The sequence below is a fragment of the Pleurodeles waltl genome, chromosome 7 (genome assembly GCF_031143425.1).
Source record: "Pleurodeles waltl isolate 20211129_DDA chromosome 7, aPleWal1.hap1.20221129, whole genome shotgun sequence".
NCBI classification, from domain to species: domain Eukaryota; kingdom Metazoa; phylum Chordata; class Amphibia; order Caudata; family Salamandridae; genus Pleurodeles; species Pleurodeles waltl.
The window spans coordinates 565,130,676-565,153,467 of NC_090446.1; the positions used below are offsets into that span (position 1 = coordinate 565,130,676).

A 22,792-nucleotide genomic window follows, 5' to 3' on the forward strand; every position below is an offset into this window, starting at 1 on the left:
GGTGACAGGCACAGGTTGCAGACCAAGTGTTGGTCTGTGTAGGGGTATTTATTGTGGCATTTGGGGCAGAAACGGAACGGGGTCCGTTCCATCGGCGTTCTTCAGCACGCGGTCGGGCCGACCAGGCCCCGACGGAGGATCGCAAAATTACCCCGAAGGGCACCGGAGCTCTTCGATCTTCGATGCGGTGTTGAATGTAGGTATGCCGATCCCGAACGCAACAATACCGACGAAAATCTTCCGAAATTAACTATTTTTTCTGTTCCGAAACTCGGAGCGACAGGAACACGTCCGAACCCGATGGCGGAAAAAAAACAATCGAGGATGGAGTCGACGCCCATGCGCAATGGAGACAAAAGGAGGAGTCACTCGGTCCCGTGACTCGAAAGACTTCTTCGAAGAAAAACAACTTGTAACACTCCGGCCCAACACCAGATGGCGAGCTATTGCAGAACATGCGTATCTACAGCGACAGATGCCATCGAACTATAAGGTTTTGAAAAGCCTGTATCCTTTGTGAATTTGGATAGGCTAACACTTTTTGGCTATTGAGAATAGCACCTATGTAAGGTTGAACTTATGCTGGTTGAAGATAGGATTTTTTGTAGTTGATTGTGAACCCCAATGTGTGTAGGGTTTCTATTGTGTATTGAGTGTGTTCCTGACATTGTATAATGTTGCTTGATTGTATTAGCCAGTCGTCTAGATAAGGAAAGACAGTGTTATCTTCTTAGGTAAGCTTCTACTACAGCTAGACATTTTGTGAAAACCCTTGGAGCTATTGTTATGCCGAAGGGAAGAACCTTGAATTGGTAGTGCTTTCATGTTATTACAAACCTTAGGTATTTTCGATGAGCTGGATGTATGGGGATATGAAAGTATGCATCTTTGAGATCTAATGAAATCTTGTTTTTGCAGTAGTGGAATGACGTCCTGCAGAGTTACCATGTGAAAATGTTCTGACAGGATATACAGATTTAGTGGTCCGAGATCCAGAATGGGTCTGAGAGTACCATCCTTTTTGGGTCTGAGGAAATATAGAGAATATACTCCTGTTCCCTGTTGAGATTTTGGAACTGATTCTATTGCTTCTTTTAGCAATAATGATTGCACTTCTTGGTGTAACAGAACGTTGTGTTCTGGGGACATTCTGTGATATCGAGGGGGAATGTCTGGAGGAGTGGAAATTATTTCTATGCAATAACCACTGCGGATAATTGAAAGCCCCCACTGGTCTGGGGGGATGTTTTGTCATTGAGAGTGGAATTGCTGCAGTCTGCCCCCCACAGGAGATGTGTGGGGTTGTGGTATACTGAGGAAGTCACTGTTTTGAGGGAGCGGTGACACTCTTTGAGGCTTGAATTTGCCTCTGGCTCTGAAATGTTGACCTCTGTAAGAGCCTCTAAATGCTCATCTTTGGTAATGCTGCTCATCTTGTTTAGCTTGCGAGGTGAAAGCCACTGCAGACTGGGGATTGAAACCGCCTCTAAATTGCTGTTTACAAAAGGAACCTCGGTAAGGTGAAGTGTATAGGGCTCCCATAGCTTTTGCATTGTCAGAGTCCTTCCTGAGTTTCTCAATAGCTGTGTTAACCTCAGGTCCAAATCAATGTTTTGTATCAAAGGGCATATTGAGTACTGCCTGCTGGATTTCTGGTTTGAACCCTGAAGATCTTAACCATGCCTGTCTACAGATGGTTATGCTAGTGTTTATGCTTCTAGCTGCTGTATCGGTTGCGTCAAGAGGAGATCTTAAGTGGTTGCTGCTAACTGCTTGACCCTCTTCAACAATTTGTTGTGCTCTTTTTTGATGTTCTTTTGGTAAGTATTGTAAGATTTCCTGCATTTCGTCCAAGTGTGCACTGTCATACCTTGCTAGCAAGGCTTGTGAAATGGCAAAACACCATTGGTTAGCTGCTTGTGTAGCTACCCTTTTACCAGCTGCATCAAACTTTCTGCTTTCTTTGTCAGGTGGAGGGGTATCCCCTGAAGATTGTCTATTGGCCATTTTTCTTGCAGCGCTGACTATAACAAAGTCTGGTGGTACCTGTTGTGTGATATAAACTGGGTCTGTTGGCGCAGGCTTGTATTTTTTGTCTATTCTGAGAGTTAAAATTCTAGCCTTAACAGGTTCTTTTAAAGATGTCATCTGCATGTCTAAGCATACCAGGCAGTATCGGCAAGCACTGGTACTGTGAGTGGGTGGAGGACAATGTGTTGAAAAGAAAATCCTCCTCCAAAGGCTCAGCATGCATTTGAACCCCATGGTATGCAGCTGCTCTCGAAATGATCTGTGTATAAGCCGTGCTATCCTCTGGTGGTGAAGGTTTGGACCGATAGAGGTCTGGGTCATTTAGTGGAATGGGATCTGGGTCATACAAGTCCCAGGGGTCAACTGCATCTCCATGAGAATACGTATGGGAATGTGTTGGTGAGAGCAATGGTGGTGGGGTAGTAGGTGGTGGACAGAAAAAGTTGTGGCAAATGTGGTGGAGAACTCTGTAAAGGTAATGGTTTTTCCTTCCTTTTAAATATCTTTGCTGGTGGTGGAGCAGTGTCAAGAGTCTCTTGAATTGCCAGCTTTCTCTTGGTTTGTGGAGGAGGTGAAGCAATGATCTTGCCAGTCGTCTTTTGGATATGTATCCTTCTTTGTTGATTTAAAGGATTGGTTGAATATCTGAGTCTTTATAAAGATATTCTGATGTTTTAGCTGTTTCAGAGGATTGATCATCAATTGTCTTTGAGCTGTGTTTTAATCGTCTCGAAAGTCCTTGTTCCTCTGCGTAAAAAGATTTTTTTGGCTCCGAAGTGGTGGATAACTTTTTTGGTCCGGAAAATACAACCTGTGGTTTCGGCTCCGAAGCCGGACGTCGAATTTTCGACTCCGATGAGTGTGGACGTTGGCTCGGATGTGGAGCTTTTAATAGACTTTCTTGACTCCGGCATTGAAACAGGTGTGGCCTTTTCCGGCACCGAACCCGAAGGTCAGTCGCCAACTATTTTCTTTTGGGTGGAACCATGGCTCTCTGGCAGTGGTACACCCAAGGCCTTAATAGGTCTCCTGGAAGTGGGCGTAGAGGCAGGTGTACTCACATGCTGAGCCACAGTGATCGGTTGGCTGTCTTCATCCGAGTCTGTTTCGGAGTCGGTATCCTGAATCACAACAGCAGTCTGTGCCTGCTCTTCTTCTAAGGTGTCGGTGGACTCTGTATGCTTCAAAGCCATTTCGAGTCTCCTAGCTCCCCGGTCACACAGTGTCTTTTTCGACCGGAACGACTGACAAACTTCACAGTCTGCGGGAGAGAGACAGAGATTACATACCACATGTTGATCTGTATAGGGAAATTTTGCGTGGTTTCGAGGACAGAATCGGAATGGAGTCTGATCCATCAGGCTATGGCGTGGTAGGCCTGAACAGGCCCGAGTAGGGTGCAAGTGCCTAAAAGGGCATTTTCTGGTTTCCGACAGCACTATTGGCTCGATTACAGACGTTAGAATAAAGTTAGTATAAGGTTTCCGATTAGAAAGTTTCGGATCGAGAGGAAACACGTCCGAACCAGACAGCGGAAAGAAAACAATCTAACAAAGGAGATGATTCCCATGCACACTATTACCAAAAGGAGGAGTCATTCGATCCAGTGAAAGACTTCTTCGAAGAAAAACAACTTGTAAAACTCCGTGCCCACCACTAGATGGCGGGACCTATGCATAGCATGTGTATCTGCAGCTACACATGCCATCGAACATATATATATATATTTTTTTCTGCTTAATCCAAGAATGATCTGTGACATGTATTGGAAATGGTCTTACCCTCTACAATGACACTCTTTGCCTTTTCTTTTTTTTTTACACTGTTCAAGAAGGTGCTGCATAAGCTCCTCTATTTCCTCCCATTGCTGGGGTCCCTACCTTGAGGAGTTCATTGAACTTTGCACTATTTGCTTAAGCATTTTTGACATTGAAAGAATGCCCTTCATTACTTTATCTGTTAGCTCGATGTCCATGTGAGTTGTGTCCTGGTTGTCAGATTCATGGATATGTTCCTCTGTGTCTCCTCAACAAACAATCCATATTCTGTCAAGCTCTGTTCTTTCAATTGCATAGTTTGCCTACCTTTGTTTATCTCTTACTTTCAGAATCTTCTGTGACACAGAGATCACAGGTAATTGGAAAAACAGAGATTTCATACTCCCTGGCCATCCATCTGTGCACATTTTCAAAGGCATGATGAAAATATTTTAAAGGAATATTTTCCATGGCCATTACATGAAAAGTGCAGAGCTCCGAAGTACAGCAGCTCCAAAGGGTACATTCTCCGACCCTGTAACACTCCCCAGAAAAACCTGTTCTCCTAAGTCTGTCTTTGGTGTCATCTTCTTCTGGTTGCACATTGTTTCAAACACCTGTGTTTGTATCCGATATGTTAGCACATCAAATTTCAGCCTGTATCCCTCTGCAATTTTTCTCACTTCTAAACCCAATTGTTGAAAAAAGGATCTGAAAATGAAGACGATTAATTGGGCTATTTATTGTGCGCTTAAGTTCAACAACTTGGACCCAGCCTTTAGTCAGGATTTACAGCCCCAATCACCAGATGGTGGAATAATGCCATCTGACAATTAAATGGTGAAATAATTAAAAGCAGGTGAATCTAGAAGAGGTTCACGCTGCAGACATGCATTACAGTCATACCTAGTTAGCCGGGTGAATAACCTGTCCCCATAACATCAGAGCCATAAAAACTAAGAAGGTCTGCCTTTTTGGATTCTTCCTTGGAGGTGAGGCAGTGAGGGCTGCATATGAATTAATAACAAAAAGCCAGTCTGTAAAAGCATTTTAACAGTAAATAACATTTTCCTTTGCCCGCACTGAATCTACGATCAATTGACAAGCTTGGTAAAGCACTGAGAAAATAATTACTTGTAGAATACAAAACTCTGCATTCTGAGGTTTGTGAGAACAGACTGACCAATGTGTGCATTTGGTTTGGGATGAGTGTTGGAACTTTGGGATGACCCTAGTGCACACAACCCATGGATCTATGTACCAGGTTTGTCAGTCAAGCTAATTTTTTTCAACCTTATCCCAGTCCCAAATGCTACAAGGTGTCAGCGTAAAACTTGGTGCTTGGGTCAGTGCGCGCTTCTACTGGTGGCACCGAAGCAACTGGTGGCATAGCAGCGCCTGCTGCCACTAGCTGGCAGCATCCTTTGTCATAAGAGATTTACATGCACAGGCCTTGAAAAATCATAAAAGTGTTACTAAACCTGCAACTTGAATAATCTACATGACCATAACTGTAATGTACTTGACCTGTAAACCGGTCTCAAATTTTGTGATCCTAGTCAAATATTTTAGTTTACAGGGTCGCCTTTTTCTTCATTGGCACATACGAGTGCTCCTTCAAATATGTGAGCTCGGCATTTCTTCTGAACAATTTTTTTTGTTTTGTTTGGTTAAACAGGCTAAATGTTTGCTCCATGTATCAAAAAGATCAAGCCCACATATAGGGAACACGAGATCCATTACTTGCCTCTTAGTTTACTAATAGCATTGCCATCTGGGCAGGAATGTTTCTCAGTTCATGTTTAAACACTCACTTTTAATAAATATATTACCAAAGCAAGATGTAGTTGACCACTGTCATTTACAGACGGAACGTTTCCAAGAAATGTCCAAAAAAAACTTACCACTTACTTGCAGCTTTACTAATAAAACTAGATAACGTATTAACAATCTTTGAAAATCGGTTTTCAGAAAACATATTTATTCTTTGCACATAACCAAGTAAATTGTTCGGATTTGTTTTCATCCTATGAAAATATATTTTTTCATCACACAGAAGTACAAACAATGGCCTTTCACAACTACTAAAACCTATTTTGGAAATATTTGTATAGTTGACTTAGCTATTTAAATGTGTATTAGACAAAACCTGACAAAATCAAGGAACTCTGTAGTGAGAAGGAAAATTAATTGTAAGACAAATGGACTTTTGACCTCTGTCTCTGAACAGAGAGCAAATATGACAAGAAGAAAATTTAAGGGCTTCTTTATTGCTCCTCCACTTTCTCACTGAACAGAACACCTGTTCTTTGTCAACTCGCCAGAAGGGGCAAGTAGGTCCTAAAAATAGCTGGACCTCATAAACTATGACTGGCCATAGCGAGTGGTCGAGTAGTTTTTCGAGGACTGATGAAGCAGTAGGGAGGAAAAAATTGTATGCGACTGGACGTGCATGGGTCTTGGTTGAGTGAGTTCCTGCAATGTGGTGCTTTGATTTAAACTGAAGATGTATTGACAGCGTACCGCAAAGTTTTTCCTTCAGAGCAGAGTAGGTGGTTTTAAGAAACACAGAAAGCAGGATATTCCAGCAAGAAGTGCCTCACAGCTGTGTCACCCTCAAAGCAATCTAAGCCCCCTCCCACCACTATGGTGCCCTTGCTGCACCTTTGCCTCTTCTCATCCTGGCCATTTCAGGGCCTCTTACAGCTCCTGTATTTCTCTGGGCTACCTTCATCTCAACACCTGAGCTAAGCCTTCATATCCCAGGCCTCCTCTGACCTCTGCCTTTTATAGGTTTAATTTCCTAGATTTACTTTTTGTGTCAGTCTTAGAGCACAGGGCTCTGCTCATTAAGTAGCCCTATCTCGGTTTGAATCCGTGTCTCCAGGTTGTCAGCCTTACATTCCCTCTCAGGTCACCTTAATTGATAGGCTACCACTGTTCATTCTGGTGTCTACGGACTTGTCACAGCCCCGTCTTCCAAGGATAATGTGAGTCTTTGCATTACTTGTTACACTGCTTTATACTGCAAGTGTCTCTCCATTTAGGCCTCACCAATTTACCCACACAGAAAAATAGGGGAGATCGTGGCAAGTTGTTCCTGCTAATCTTAAGACTCTCAGATAGCTTCCAAGCTGGGACCGTAGCCTCAGGCATCATTCCATCCCCAAGTTCCATCCTGTACCTTATTCTCCTGCGAATTCTCGTTGACTCTCATAGAGTAGATGGTCTGAGGTGTGCAGGGGATCTGGGCTTTTATGTCTCCGTTGATCTGGCAGTGGTTGATGGTTGGACTATGTCCTGCAGATAGGAGCTGCAAGTATAAACATTGGAAGACGAGTGAGAAAGGGGAAGGAGAAGCAGAGATAGAAGGAAAATGAAGATGTAGCGTTATCAGACACAAATGATCTGGGGTGCAGACAGGCACTACTGAGATATCTTAACTATGACATTACTAATGGAACACAGTTGAATATAAATCAAAATATTATGCAACTGCCTTTTGGGTACTACCTTTGTTCTGTATAGTGTGTAAGACCTAAACAGTTTGCTTTTCTTTAAGGGATGAGCCACATGAATGTTCTATGTGAGCTCATCTCTTCACAAAGGAGATGGAAAGCAGTTTAACAATTCAAAACACAGACGTTGATATCAAAGGTTCAGAGGGATGAACACTCTTGGGTTAAATGACACCCGACTAATTCCTGCAGTTCAACCCTTGTTCTTTTAGGTCTTAATTCCTAAATCCAAAATCCTTTCAGCTGACACCTCTGGAAATGAATATACAAAAACACATTCATGCACGTGTCTGGAACCTTACGTGATGAACACTACACCGAATCCTGGTATGGGAAATGGAATGACAAAGAATGGATATCATTAAATTTACTGTAAACCGAAATAGGCACATTGGTCACCTAAAAACTGACTCTAGCGATTAGCATGACATATTTGCACTGCTTCGGTAAACTCAAACTGTGTGAGTTAGTGAAAATATATGCATGAATGAATTGCCATTGGTTAGCTGTCTGCCTTCATGAGAAGGGAAGATTAGCTCCATTCTGTGCCTTCTGCACTTTCAAACCTAAACTGCTGTATTAAAGTCCAGGACCCTACTTACTTAGCAGGGGATGAAGTTGGGTAAATTCTTGTGTGATCCTTGGTGAAGCAGATCCTTATCTAACTGAAACCAACTGCACTTTGAATTTAGAAATTTACAAGAGGCAACCAGTTTCAAGTACGTCATACACACCACGCTCAGCACACAGGATCTATCTCATACTTCTCCCTGCCCTCATCGTCTGATGGTCCACCATGCAAATCTCAGCCCTCCTAAACACCTTTCATCTCCAAGTTTACTCAGCTCCCATCTTCCGCACCAGAACAATCACGAAAGCAATCGCCTCACAATAACCAATTAAGTACCATTTTAATGTAAACTGTGACTAATCTTTTTAACCAGCACCAGAATTCGTTACACCTTGACTGCTGATCTGTGCTTGCCTTACCACCCCCAACCCCTTTCGCGTACATCTTCTAGGCAAGTGAAGCCTATCATCCATTGAGATGAGATGTAATTACCCTCTTGCATGTCTGCTTGGAAGAATGAGAACTATATAAGTAAAATAAACACAAACATGACCTAATGTGAGAGGGAACATTTGTGATGTGCAGTAAAAGAGAGACTCACCAGATCCTGGTAGAACATGACCTGCTGCTGCACCTCAGGGAGGGGGAACGCAGTGGTTGGAGTTACGGAGCGCAGGTGCCAGTGAGTCAAAGCTGGACCTCCGCCACACACCTGAGAAAAGAAGGAAGAGCAGATCAGCAGCTGGACTAATTCTCTCTCTGCCAGAAAGACCCTGAATATCGAAGGCATGCTTGAATCCTTACAAGTGAAGTACTCACAGAGCCAACATGGGGCAGACCCAATGGCCAGTGAATACACCTCATAACCCTGTTCTAATGTAGTGAGACAGGCCTAGAGGCAACGATTGACATAGCCCATGCTGCATGACCCACAACATCTTCAGCCTCCACAGCCCCTATGGAGCTAGAGGGGCAGTCGCTCCCAAGGCCCATTCAATGTTTGGCCACTACTCAGGAATCCCCACAACAGTTGAGAAGCAAACCTGTGAACCCATTACCTTCTCTCCAATGCAATTACCTTCAGGGGTTAGAAAGGAAGCAAATATGTGGGTATTTGCTACAGTCTGCCCATACACTAACCCTGCAGCAGACAGGATACCCATCAGGACACCTAGCAGTTAGGGATTCTTCTAAGTTGTACCAAAGGGTAGATTTCTCCACTTCTATCCATAGCAATACAAGCAAGACAGGAAGCATCCCTAATTAAGCAAAATTAACTCAGACAGTAGTGGTACAATGCCCCATATAAAAGACCATATCAAAAGTCACCTCATGTTCAGCTCTGAACAGCCATAATCCTTAGTTATGTTGTGCTTATCCTACATCTTCCCCAGCATTCCAACATGTTCCCTTAGTCTGCTGACAAATACTCACCATAAAATCACAGTCGGTGGCAATGCAGCTGATAAATTTACCATGGTGGGGCCTTGCGCACTCCTGAGGAAAACACAAAGAATAAAATACTCATCTGCCATAAAGAGAGCAGCAAAACTCTGCAATAAGTACCTTTGGAGTTGGTATAAATAAATGTCTACACAGTCCACTTGATAGCAGTGTTCCATATACAAGACAATCTTTATAGATTTAGAAGAGAAATAATGAGTTCTGTTCTACAGAAGAAAAAAAACTCTTCATCATCGTCACCACTGCAGTGGTTTTTCACGGCCCAACTTGGTTACCCTGAAAGTATACTGATCCCCAATTACGCCAAATGCATATTTGATTGTTAAAGATTAATTATTAATTCAACTACATATAATCATTATTTTTGGCTGACACTTTCATTCAAGGTGAACCTGCTTTTAGATAATGGTGAAAACAGATATTCACTGAAGCTGAGAAACAAAGTGGTTGGTAAGAATTAGGATGTCAAAATCAATGAACTTCTACAAGGCACTACCACTATGCATATTGTAGGAAGCTGACTCTTTCTATAATATATCAAATCGAGATATCTTGCAAAGAGTCCAGAGATTCCCTTAATAGTGGACAGAGGCTTGCTATAGCAATCCCGTGGTGCTCTTTTAGGGAGTAGTGTGGTCTATCAGCCGTTGGCTTAGCAGAGAGTAGTGTTAGGCATCTGTAAATACACACACAATGAGACACAAGACTCAATAAGAAGATCCACACCAATTTACAAAAATACCAAATATCTTTATACATGTTTAGGCACCACTATAAAGTACGCTTCGCAAGAAAAATACTTTCAGGTTTCAAAAGTCGACACTTAGTGCATTTTTCAGAATCAGTAACATTATCCTATGGAGGAAAAATAAGTACTGCATTCAGGTATAGTACAGCGATTTACGGTACCAATCTCCTGGACATATGGTGAATATGGGGCAATATCCAAGGCCACACCAGGTCCTCTTCCACTCGGTTCGGGGCGTCCGGGTGCAGAAGGTTCTTTGACCGTTGGGTTTCCGTCATTGGGAGTGGTCGCAGTGGAGGGGACCCACAGAAACAGGTTGCAGGCATGGACTGGAGGACCAATCCGGCTGAAGCAATGAGTATGCTTAAGTCTCACAAGCCTGGGGGATGCAGGGACACCTGTGGTCCACTTCTCTCAGGTTCAGGATGTCCAGGTGCAGAGGTCCTGTGAATCGTCATGGTTCCATCACCGGAGGCAGTCCTGGTTGAGGGGAGCCTGTACAAAGAGGCTGCAGGAGTCCGGGTGAAGGTTGCAGTGGGGAGAGGCTTGGGACCACGCTGGCAACATTGGCCAACTTCAACTCGGGCTAGGGGGCACAGGTGCAGAGGTGCTGTCTGGAGTCAGGTGCTGGCGGTCCAGAAGTCCTCTTCAGTGTTTCTTGGGTGCCTTCATGGGTGCAGGGGAGCAGCTCCACTACTCCACAGGATTTCCTTGTGCCTTGCGAAGGCTGGCAGTCCTCCCGGGCTTTTGGAAGTTTTCAGCAGCTGGAGGACAAGGCATCTTTCTTGCAATTGTCGAAGTCAGCAGTCTGGCACGGTTGGCACTGAGTCAGTCACTCATCTTCAGTCCTTGCCTTTTGCATCTCCAGGGTGTCCTCCTTCAGGTCAGCAGGGATCCGATTTCTTGGTGGCAGGGGCTCCCCTAAATAATGAATTTAGGAGTGATTAGGGGAGTGTAGGATAATAGCCAATGGGCTACTTACCCTTGGGTTCACTATGCCCCCTATATGACCAATTCCTGTGGGAAGTGGGCATAATCCTATCCCAGAGTTCCTAGTTCGGCCATCATCAAGATGGCAGACTTTCAAAAGTTATGTCCACCTAGGGCAGCTCACCTACGGGGTGGGACTGACCTGAGAGGTGGGCATGTCTCTCTGACTACCAATTTTCCCACCTCTCCGGGTGCCAAACAGGCCCTGGGCAGGGAGGTCGTCATCCTCTCCTTTGAGGGAAGCCAGATCTACATATCAAGTATGGTGAGCTTCTTTGAAGCACTGTGCCTAGGAAAGCAGATTTGCAGGTCATCCTGTTGGGAAGGGTAGTCTAACACCACTGTCAGAGCCAGTTCCTGTCCACCCAAAAGCAAAGGCTCTCATCTCACCCTTGAGGGTCAGAAACATGTCTGGGGTTGGCAGGCTAGTTAGAACTAGTCAGCCAGCACACGGCTAATTGTTAAGTTCTCGTGGGGCACCTCTAACGTGCTGTAGGAAGCTGGGTTCTGGTTGCAGTACTTTCTGCTGTACAGTTACTGCAGTGAGATTACTGTCTGACTGACTCCCTGTACCTATAGCGATGTCAGATAGTGATGTAAGGATCATTGCTTGATTTTAGTCTGACACTGGGTTACTGTAATTACATGGGTCTAATGAGGCTTTTTAGAATTATGTCACAATCTGACATCTGCTCCTGGGCTGATGTTACTAAATTCTGTTTCAGGAAGCGCGTCCACCCACGTCTCCTGTAATACAATGGACAAATTAGGAAAACCTGTATTCATATTTCCTGGAGGGATGATTTTAGCACTGCTTCCAATACCGTTATTGCTGAAGTTTCTGATTGGCAAATATTATCAAATACTCAGAACAGCAGTTATTTTCTGGAATGTATCTACAAGAACAATTTTTAAGGCACATAAAAACAGAGGAGTGTCTAATATGATCTAATGTAGCTGGTTCATCTTTCCTACGATCATAGGTGTAGGAAAGTACCCCTTTTTGATATGGTCACCCTAACTTTTTTGCCTAGTTTTTGATACAACTTTGACTGAAGTGCACTGGGTTCCTGCTAACCAGGTCGGCAGTTCCAGTGTTTCTTCCCCAAAACAAGACACCTGGTCACTTCATCCCCAAGTGGCCAGTCCCCCTTAGCACCTCTGCTACCTGGGGCCTAGGTATTAAAGAGGGCCCATAAGAGCTGCAGTATAGCTTCTGCCACTCTAAGGTACTCTGCACCAATCTCCTGCAGACTGCCATTGCAGGCTGTGTGACAAGGTGCTCCCAAAAGTGAAAACACCTCATGGCACACAGCCTGTGCGCCATGTCCCCTAAACACAGCATGTAGTATTTGTAAGTCACCCCTACAGCAGGCTTTACAGCCCTAAGGCAGGGTGCATTTTATTACAAGCATGGACATATCTGCAAGAGTAGGTATGCCCCTTCTACGCCTTTGTTGATTCTTAGACATAGTAAGTGAAAAGGGAAGCCATTTCAAACACATGTGCTCGTCACTGGTCGATACGAGTTCCCCAGCTACACAACAGACTGACATTGCTCAATAGCACTGAGAGAAGACTTCTAAATCATTCCACATTATACCTGAAGGAACCAGACATCTGACTGACCTCACCACAGGAATTGTACACAACACTACTAAATAACCCATACATCAGGCAAGAACTTTGCTGCCAGACTTAGGTCACACAAGAAAGTTGTTCCTTTACCTCCCCCAAAATAAAAGCCAGAACTGATACCTATGCAAGCACAAATCTGTCCGAATAAGTATAAATTAAATATTGTGCCTTTTACTCCCACAGCAATGTGTAAATTACAGGACGCAAACAGAATTTTACTAATAAAAAAATACATATGTGACAAAAAAAAAAGCACAATATTGCCCAAGACCTTAAGAATAGATCACAATATACTTACCTCATATTTGTAGACTTCAATAGTGTGAATTTCCCCTCCAGTGCGGAGATCTGTAGGTGAGGAATGGAGACAAGAAGGTAAAAAAAAGTTGAGTAGCACTGAAGAAGTATCACAGTACCAATAATTCCAGGACGTCTTTTCAAATGGTTCTGAGGTTTCGATTGCATAGAAGAGCCCCATTCAGTTTACAAAGATGTGTTTTAAGTAGTGTGAATGAACGTGTTCTTATGTTACGTGAATGTGCCAACTTCAGTGATATAGAGTGAATGATCTTGGTGCGAGATGAGCTAGGCCAAATGGCACGAGAACTCTGCAGGGGGGCTCAGGCAAAAGCACAGCTACTTTAAATGTGACATCCGGTAACCAGATATGGTCCGTTTATCCGAGTCCCTAATACCCTTTAGGGATTTACCGTTTCTATAACCTAAAGCCTGCACTTCTATACCAAGCCTCTTCCAAATCCCTCCCGGCAATATATACCAAGAAGTGCACAGTTCCTTCCCTCACCCCACCCAAACCCTCACTGCAATACTTACCCCAGAGGCGCACTGTACCATCTTCACTCCCTGAAAGACACTCTCTGAACTGCTCCCGCAGAGCCAGGCAGTGGATATAATCCTTGTGCCCCTTCAGAACATGCTGCAGGGTGTAGACAGAAAACAGACATAAGACCACAACATATGGAAGGAGAATAAACACAGAGGAAGGGAAAATAAAGTTGAAGCCAAAGGGCCGCATGGATGCTGAACAAAATAGAACAGTGAACACAAGGAGCTAAAAGAGGAATCAAGCAAATAGGGATAGACAGTAAAAATGATGAATAGCTCAGTGGCTAACATGGCTGTGGCAAAGATCTATATTGTTGCTTCTATGTCACATAATGCTGATACTGCAACTTTTTTCTATCTGCTCGCACCTGGTCTTCAGGCCATGTCACACTGTCAATGACCCAGATAAGTCCACATGAGCCTCTTCATTTCCCCCACTACAATAGAAGTAAAGAGATACAAAATATTACCGTAAAGGTCCCGGACTCGAGGTCCATCACGTGCACGTAGGTATCTCCTCCACCCAAGAGAAGTGTGTTATCCTGTAAAACAAAAGTGGGGAAGGGGGAGGCAGTATATAATGGGAAGGGGAAACAAGAAGATATTTTATACACAATCCAGTACATGCTACAAACAAGTTTTAACAGCTCTGAATGTGCAAGTACATCTCGGATGGGAGGAGTCAGAGACAGTGGTAGGAAGAGGGAGGATCTTCAGGGGCACAGTGAAATTCATACCTCACCTTCTTGTTCAGAACGATGCTGTTAATCTCTGGGATTTCCAAACTCGCCCTGTCATGACAGAAAGAGCTGGCTTCAGACGTGTGCAAATGACGCATTACAGAAACGATAATATCATTATTTTATTTGTGCCTTTAAAATGTAACTATTGAGCATCAAGTTCCATGTATTTACCTCAATTTGAATACTGCTTTGAATGTGCAAGATCTAAGGACGCTTTCAGTGGTGTTTTTATGTATTGCTATAACAGAAGGGGATGTTTGTTATAACAGATCTTTATAAAATTCTATTTTATAGCTGAGCAATGTTGGAATCTCTCGTATTAATTGAGCCGTACAATCCCTACTCTTCTTATGACATTTTTATTGTACTTTAGATAGCTAGTAAGGAAAAAGAAGCTTGCAAGCCATATTGCTTTCATGCTGATATTTTGCTTCTATATTCATTGGAGTTCATCGAGTGGCCACAGTAATTGCAAGTTCATTTTGAAGTTCAAAAAGCTTTTAAGAAATCGATCCGGATTATTTGCCCAGAGTTGATATTCCTCTGCTTTTGTTTCTAACTATTTTCTTAATAAACGCGTATTTTATTTGACTCCTTCAAGCAGTCTTAAAATTGCAACAGTTGTTACGAAGGAGATGCTGACTGTGAGATTGGTATGACATTCACTTCATGGAAAAATCAACATTGCTTATAAGAAATTTGTTCTGTAATTCAGAAATAAAAGAACATCATAAAAATTTGGCTTTCACAAATTTTGTGTCAACACTGCTCAACTGACATAGGATCTGTGTGTTATGGGTCCAATACTGTTTTTAGATGGTTCTTTTTTCTATTAACAAACAAGAAAAAAACATTACACGCACATGATCTGAGGGAGACCCTAAATACCCCTGAAAGGGGGATTGGTCACCTAGCAAGGTGACCACCTCTCAGGAGGGGGCTGTGATATCACCTGCCTGACCTAGCCACTCAGATTGCTCCCAGGGGCCTCTGCCCACCTTGGATTGAAGATGGCAGAATCAAGTGGCCACGTGGAGGATCTCTGGGCACCAACCCTGAGGTAGTGATGGACAGGGGAGTGGTTACTCCCCTTTCCATTGTCCAGTTTCACGCTAGAGCAGGGACCGGAGGTCCCTGAACTGGTGCAGACATTTTTATGCAAGGAGGGCAGGAAATGTGCCCTTCAAAGCATACCAGTGGCTTGGGGAGGCTACCCTTCCCAAGCCATGTAACACCTCTTTCCAAAGGGAGGTGTTACCTCCCTCTCCCAAAGGAAATCCTTTGTTCTGTCTTCCTGGGCTTGAGCTGGTCAAGCAGCAGGAGGGTAGAACCCTGTCTGAGGGGTGGCAGCAGCTTATGCTGCTCGGAAAACCTCAGAAAGCTGGTAAGAGCAATGCTGGGGGTCCTTTAAGGAGCCCCCAGAGTGCATGGAATCATACAACCAATAATGGCAACAGTATGATTCTGACATGTGCGATACCAAACATGCCTCGGTTTGGAGTTACCATTATGTAGCTGGGCATAGGCCTGTGTCCAGTTCACCAGTAAAATGGCTTCCCCGCACTTACAAAGTCCAGGAAAATGGAGCTGGAGTCTGCTCATGCAGGAGTGCCTTTACACACAGGTACCTGCACCCTGCCGTCTGGGCTCTGGGCTAGGAGTGCCTACCGTAGGGATGACTTACAGTAACCTGGTGTAGTCACCTGAAGTGAAAGGGTGCATGCACCTTCTCAAGAAGGCTGCAATGGCAGGCCTGCAGACACATTTTACATGGGATCCCATGGGTGGCATAACATGCTGCAGCCCATGGGGAACCCCTGGTGCCCCAATGCCCTGGATACCTGGGTACCATAGAATAGAGACTTATATGGGGGCACCAGGATGCCAAATGTGTGGTGTGTGAAGTCCCAGCAACCACATTTAGAGGGAGAGAGCACAGTCACTGGGGTCCTGGTTAGCAGGATCCCAGTGAACACAGTCAAAACATACTGACATCAGGCAAAAAGTGGGGATAACCATGCTAAAAAGAGGCTACTTTCCTACATAACCCCCCCCCCCTCCCAAACGAAGGACAATAAGGCTTACCTTGGCCAGATGAGTCTTTATTGTCTAAGTGGAATATCTGAAGAGTACCTCTGCATTACATTGGTTACTCCCAGTATTACCCACTGTATGGCCCCTTCCCTGTGGGGAGGTGGACCACCCTATCAGTTTGAGGTTTTCTCCTAACATGTGCCTAAACTGTGGGTCCTCTATTTCCCTAGGTGGGGGTTGTGGACTAAAGGGTATCAGAGAAGGACAGGATTGCTGTCCCAGTGGCTCTGTGGTAGGGCAGGGTCGCTGTCCTAAGGGGTTTAGAGCAGCACAGGGGTGCTGCCCTAAAGGCTCGCCTGGTTGCTGGCCTAAAGGGAGTGGAACAGGACAGGTGTGCTGCCCTGAAGGCTCTAAAGGAGGACAGGGTTGCTTTTCTATGTTCTCTGGGGTGGGGCAGAGGTGCTACCCCAAAGTTTCTGTGGGCGGACAGAATGGCTGTTCCAAGCTTTCTAAGGTAGGGCAGGATTGTTGCTCTACCTTAGTGTTCTCTCAGAGGGATTCTTTTACCTCTAGGAGCTCAGCTAATATAGCTTTAGACTCCTGTGGTGTAGTTTCCACCCATTAAGTGGGTGCCTCCCTTATAGGAGAGGAATTCTTAGTTGGAGTTTGGAGAAGAGGTAACTTTGTAGCCTGTCAGTCTTTGATGTTAGGAGTGTCCTGGGACATTATTCCAGGCACCAGGGGTCCATGTCCTCTTTGTTTGTTAGCCTGTTTTGAGGTTAAGTCAAGGAGGTGTTAAAGGATGCCCAGCATGGCTGCGTGGGCTTGAAACTCTACTTCAGCTCTGTTGGAAATTGCCCTTTTTGCAGGGTTATCCCCCAAATGTTTTGCCTTCTTCCTCCTATTTTTTTGGGATCTGTGTTTTCTGGTTTATTGGCTTTGTGCTCTTTACCACTGCTAATCAGTGCTGAAGTGCAAGTGCTCCCTATATAAATGGTATGGTTGACTGGCCTATCCAGGATTGGTGTAAGGAAATGCCTCCTTGGCATGGTTACCCCCTGACTTTTTGCCTTTGCTGATGCCAAGTTTTGATTTGAAAGTGTGCTGAGGCCTGCTAACCAGGCCCCAGCACCAGTGTTCTTTCCCTAACCTGTACTTTTGTTTCCACAATTGGCACACCCTGGCATCCAGGTAAGTCCCTTGTAACTGGTACCCCTGGTACCAAGGGCCCTGATGCCAGGGAAGGTCTCTAAAGGATGCAGCATGTCTTATGCCACCCTGGGGACCCCTCACTCAGCACAGACACACTGCTTTCCTGCTTGTGTGTGCAAGTGAGGACAAAACGAGTAAGTCAACATGGCACTCCTCTCAGGGTGCCATGCCAACCTCACACTGCCTAGCAGGCCTTACAGCCCTAAGGCAGGGTGCACTATACCATAGGTGAGGGCACCACTTCATGAGCACTGTGCCCCTACAGTGTCTAAGCAAAATCTTAGACAATGTAAGTGCAGGGTAGCCATAAGAGTATATGGTATGGGAGTCTGTCATGCACGAACTCCACAGCACCATAATGGCTACACTGAAAACTGTGAAGTTTGGTATCAAACTTCTCAGCACAATAAATGCACACTGATTCCAGTGTACATTTTATTGTAACATACACCCCAGAGGGCACCTTAGAGGTGCCCCCTGAAACCTTAACCGACTATCCGTGTAGGCTGACTAGTTCTAGCAGCCTGCCACACACCAGACATGTTGCTGGCCACATGGGGAGAGTGCCTTTGTCACTCTGTGGCTAGTAGCAAAGCCTGTACTGGGTGGAGGTGCTTCACACCTCCCCCTGCAGGAACTGTAACACCTGGCGGTGAGCCTCAAAGGCTCACCCCCTTTGTTACAGCACCCCAGGACACTCCAGCTAGTGGAATTGCCCGCCCCATCCGGCCACGGCCCCACTTTTGGCGGCCAAGCCGGAGGAGATAATGAGAAAAACAAGGAGTCGTCACTGGCCAGTCAGGACAGCCCCTAAGGTGTCCTGAGCTGAGGTGACTCTGACTTTTAGAAATCCTCCATCTTGCAGATAGAGGATTCTCCCAATAGGGTTAGGAATGTGCCCCCCTCCCCTCGGGAGGAGGCACAAAGAGGGTGTACTCACCCTCAGGGCTAGTAGCCATTGGCTACTAACCCCCCAGACCTAAACACGCCCTTAAATTTAGTATCTAAGGGCTCCCCAGAACCTAGGAACTCAGATTCCTGCAACCTAAGAAGAAGAGGACTGCTAAGCTGAAAACCCCTGCAGAGAAGACAGACACCAACTGCTTTGGCCCCAGCTCTACCGGCCTGTCTCCCCCCCTTCTAAAGACACTGCTCCAGCGATGCTTTCCCCAGGGACCAGCGACCATCCTCAGAGGACTGCCCTGCTCTAGAAGGACCACGAAACGCCCGAGGACAGCGGCCCTGTTCACCAAAGACTGCAACTTTGAAACAAAGCAGAAACTTTGAAACAACTTGTGTTTCCCGCCGGAAGCGTGAGACTTACTACTCTGCACCCGACACCCCCGGCTCGACTTGTGGAGAACAAATCACTTCAGGGAGGACTCCCCGGTGACTGCGAGACCGTGAGTAGCCAGAGTTGCCCCCCCCTGAGCCCCCACAGCGACGCCTGCAGAGGGAATCCCGAGGCTCCCCCTGACCGCGACTGCCTGCTCCTCAGATCCCGACGCCTGGTAAAGACTCTGCACCCGCAGCCCCCAGGACCTGAAGGATCCGAACTCCAGTGCAGGAGTGACCCCCAGGAGGCCCTCTCCCTTGCCCAGGTGGTGGCTACCCAGAGGAGCCACCCCCTTGCCTGCATCGCTGAAGAGACCCCTTGGTCTCCCATTGTCACGACTCACGTGCTGCTTGCGCCTGGAGTTTGCAGATCTTGAGGCGTGGATCTTGAGGGTTCGACTTTGTCCCAAAAAGGGGCGACTCTTTCTGGTAGCCACGGTGCTGTAGGCGAGGAAACGCCAAGGACAGACCGTGACCGTGAGAAAGTAGCGCCAGAGGGAAAAAACCCCTTCAGAAGAAGAGGAAAAAACCTCCCAGAAGATTCGCAGGGGATTCCTGGAACAAGAACAGAGGAACAGGAATCAAAGGAACTGACGTAACACAGAAATGGCGAAATCCAGAGCCAAGGGCTAGGAAATCAGGAGCGAGGACACTAACTGAAACAGAGAGTGTTGCAGCGCAAAGAAGGAAAGAAAAAACACCCTTAAATACCATAAAACAGGAAGTGACCCACAGGAAGAAAAAGGACACCATCTTGCATAGGGAAAAGTAGATAGAATAGACTGGAGCAGAAACCATAGAGAATAGGGAAGGAGGAATGCTGGGAAGACAGAGGTAACCTGGGAAGGGGAAAAGACATAAAGGACAGAGGAGAAAACAGACCCAAAAAGAAAGAAAGACAGAAAAGAAGAAAGAGGAGCCCTAAACAGGTAAGAGGGGTCAGGAGACCCCAACAAGACGGAGGGAGAGCGCAGCGCGAGGCCCCTAGTAGGTCCTGGGGCCTCGCAGGGTGCAAGAAAGGCTCGGGGCGCGCCGCGTCTTAGAGACGCGAAGCGCGGCCCGAGCCGAACGCGCGGCTTGTGCCGAACGCTCGGCTCGCGCCGCGCGGTGCGGCGCGACAGTAGGCCCCCCTCCCGAAGGCCCTGGTTTGAAAGGAAATAAACGGTGAAAGCGCTGAGTCAGAAGAGGAGCATGAACAGAAGATGCATCTTCCCAAGAACACTCACTGAGAGGATAACCCTTCCAATGAATCAGATACTGCAGACGGGTGTGAAAAAGACGAGAGTCACAAATCTCCTGAACCTCATATTCAGGAACATCATCCACTAAGACAGGAGGAGGACAGGAAAACTGACGGGAGTACGGATCTGGTACATAAGGTTTGAGTTGGGAGACATGGAAGACTGGATGAATCTTCCATGTGTGAGGCAAGTGAAGACGGACAGTGACGGGATTAAGCAACTGGAGAATACGGAAAGGCCCGTAATAGCGAGGTGTGAATTTGTTCTGAGAAAGACGTGAGGGTAAGAATTTAGAAGAAAGCCAAACTTTATCCTGTGGAAGGTAGTCCGGAGTTGCCCTACGTTTCTTGTCTGCTACTTTCTTCATATATCTCTTGGTGTGTAAGAGATTAGAACGAATCAGTCTATGGATTTGTAGAAGACGTTTGGAAAAATGAGTAATAGCGGGTAAGGGAGTGGGAGACAGAGAAGAAGTAGGAAAAGAGGTAGGATGAAAACCATAAGAACAGAAAAAAGGAGTGGTCTTGGAGGCACTATGGACTGAGTTATTATAAGAGAACTCAGCGATAGGGAGATAAGTGTTCCAGTTGCTTTGAGTTGAGTTGCAAAAACAACGAAGGTATTGTTCTAAGCCCTGGTTCAGACGCTCGGTCTGTCCATTGGTCTGAGGATGGAAGCCCGATGACAGAGCTCTATCGATGTTTAGTGTCTTACAAAAATACCTCCAGAACCGGGAAATGTACTGAGGTCCTCTATCAGATATAAGAGTATGAGGAAGTCCATGAAGACGGAAGATATGTTCAATGAATATCTGGCTTAATTCTTGGGATGTAGGTAGTTTTTTCAAGGCAGTGAAGTGAGCCATCTTAGTAAAAGAGTCCACAGTGACCATGATTACCCGGTTTCCTGCTGAGAGTGGTAACGAACACATGAAATCGGTGGAGATGGTGTGCCATGGAGTTGGCGGAACCGGCAAGGGCTGGAGTAAACCCGCAGGTCTGGTTCGGGGAATCTTGACTTGAGCGCATGTGGGACAAGCCTGAACGTATGTTTCAATATCCTTTTTCCAAGTAGGCCACCAGAAAAATCGTGATAACAGTTCTTGTGTGGCCTTGATGCCTCTATGACCAGCAACCGGTGAATCATGACACATTTGTAATGCCTTTTCTCTCACTCTGTTAGTGGGGATGAATAACAGATCGTGATAATAATAGTATCCTTGTCTCTTATGTAAAAGAGGCCTTAAGTTCTCTATTTCATCATCAGATAGATTGGGGTACTCCAGTTGTACCTCCTCCAGAAAAGACTGGGCTACCCCAATGATCTTACTAGGTTCCAGTAGGGGTTGAGCTGGGACAGGAGTACAATCTGGATAACGACGCGATAGAGCATCAGCCAGAATGTTTTGGGAGCCAGGAATATATGTAATGTAGAAATCATACTGGCTGAAGAAGAAGGCCCAACGAGCTTGACGACTATTTTGGCATACGAAATTTCGTAAACATTGTAAGTTTCGATGGTCTGTTCTCACTTCAAAAGGTTCCTTGGAACCCATCAGAAACTGCCTCCATTCAATACAAGCTGTTTTCAGAGCCAACAATTCTCTTTCCAATACTGAGTAATGTTGTTCTGCAATAGAGAGTATATGAGACAAATAGAAAACAGGATGTTCAAGACCATCGTCCTCTTGTTGTTGGAGTAGAACGGCACCAATGGCTTTTTCAGAAGCATCGGTGACGACAATAAATCGTTTGTTGGTATCTGGATGTCTTAAGATGGGGGCTTGTGTAAATGCCTTCTTTAATTCTTGAAAAGCTGTTTCAGCAGTTTTAGTCCAGACAAACCCTTTAATAAGATTTTCCTTCTTTAAAGTGTGAGTTATATGGCTAGTTTGTTTAGCAAAGTCTGCGATGAATTGTCGATAGAAGTTCGCCAATCCTAGAAAGCATTGTGTTTCTTTAATGGAAGATGGAGAAGGCCAATCTAGGATAGCTTGTACCTTTTCTTGATCCATGGCTACTCCGGTGGTACTTAAATGATATCCTAGATATTTGACTTCCGTCTGGTCAAACTCACACTTTTCGGGTTTGCAAAACAGTTGATGTGCCCGGAGTCGTTGAAGGACTTGTTTAACATGGGAAGAATGGAGTTTGGGATTTCTGGAATAAATAAGAATATCATCAAGGTAGATTACAACTGTCTGATTCAGGAGATCCGAGAATACTGAGTCCATAAATCTCTGAAAAATTGCCGGGGCATTAGTAAGACCGAAAGGCATTACCCTGTATTCAAAATGACCAAATGGAGTCCTAAAGGCCGTTTTCCACTCATCTCCTTCTTTAATGCGTAAGAGGTGATAGGCTCCCCGTAGATCTAGTTTGGTAAACCGTTGAGCCCCTCTGACTGCCTCTAAAATGTCCCTTATGAGAGGCAAAGGATAACGATCTTTAATAGTTATTTTATTCAGGCCTCGAAAATCCAGGCAAGGGCGAAGGTCCTTTGTCTTCTTGGGTACGAAAAAGAGAGGAGCCCCAGCCGGAGAAGACGATGGAACAATAAGCCCACTTTGAATATTTTCATCCAAATACTCCTTTAGTACTTCCTTTTCAGTTTCCGTGAGGGAATACATCCTGCCAAAAGGAACGATAGTGCCAGGTTCCAAGG

General features: G+C 45.3%; 1 protein-coding gene across 3 annotated transcripts in view; it reads right to left on the minus strand.

Annotated features, from left to right (window-relative positions):
* Window positions 1-22,792, minus strand: part of THOC6 (THO complex subunit 6) — a 205,668-nt gene that overhangs the window by 29,714 nt on the left and 153,162 nt on the right. For all 3 annotated transcript variants that reach the window (XM_069244329.1, XM_069244331.1, XM_069244330.1), the window contains 7 exons: window positions 14,306-14,354; window positions 14,034-14,105; window positions 13,552-13,654; window positions 13,016-13,065; window positions 9,312-9,374; window positions 8,479-8,589; window positions 6,973-7,101 (listed from right to left, as the gene is read on the minus strand). In XM_069244329.1, the coding sequence (XP_069100430.1) occupies window positions 6,973-7,101; window positions 8,479-8,589; window positions 9,312-9,374; window positions 13,016-13,065; window positions 13,552-13,654; window positions 14,034-14,105; window positions 14,306-14,354 (577 nt within the window). The remainder of the gene's footprint in view (window positions 1-6,972; window positions 7,102-8,478; window positions 8,590-9,311; window positions 9,375-13,015; window positions 13,066-13,551; window positions 13,655-14,033; window positions 14,106-14,305; window positions 14,355-22,792) is intronic.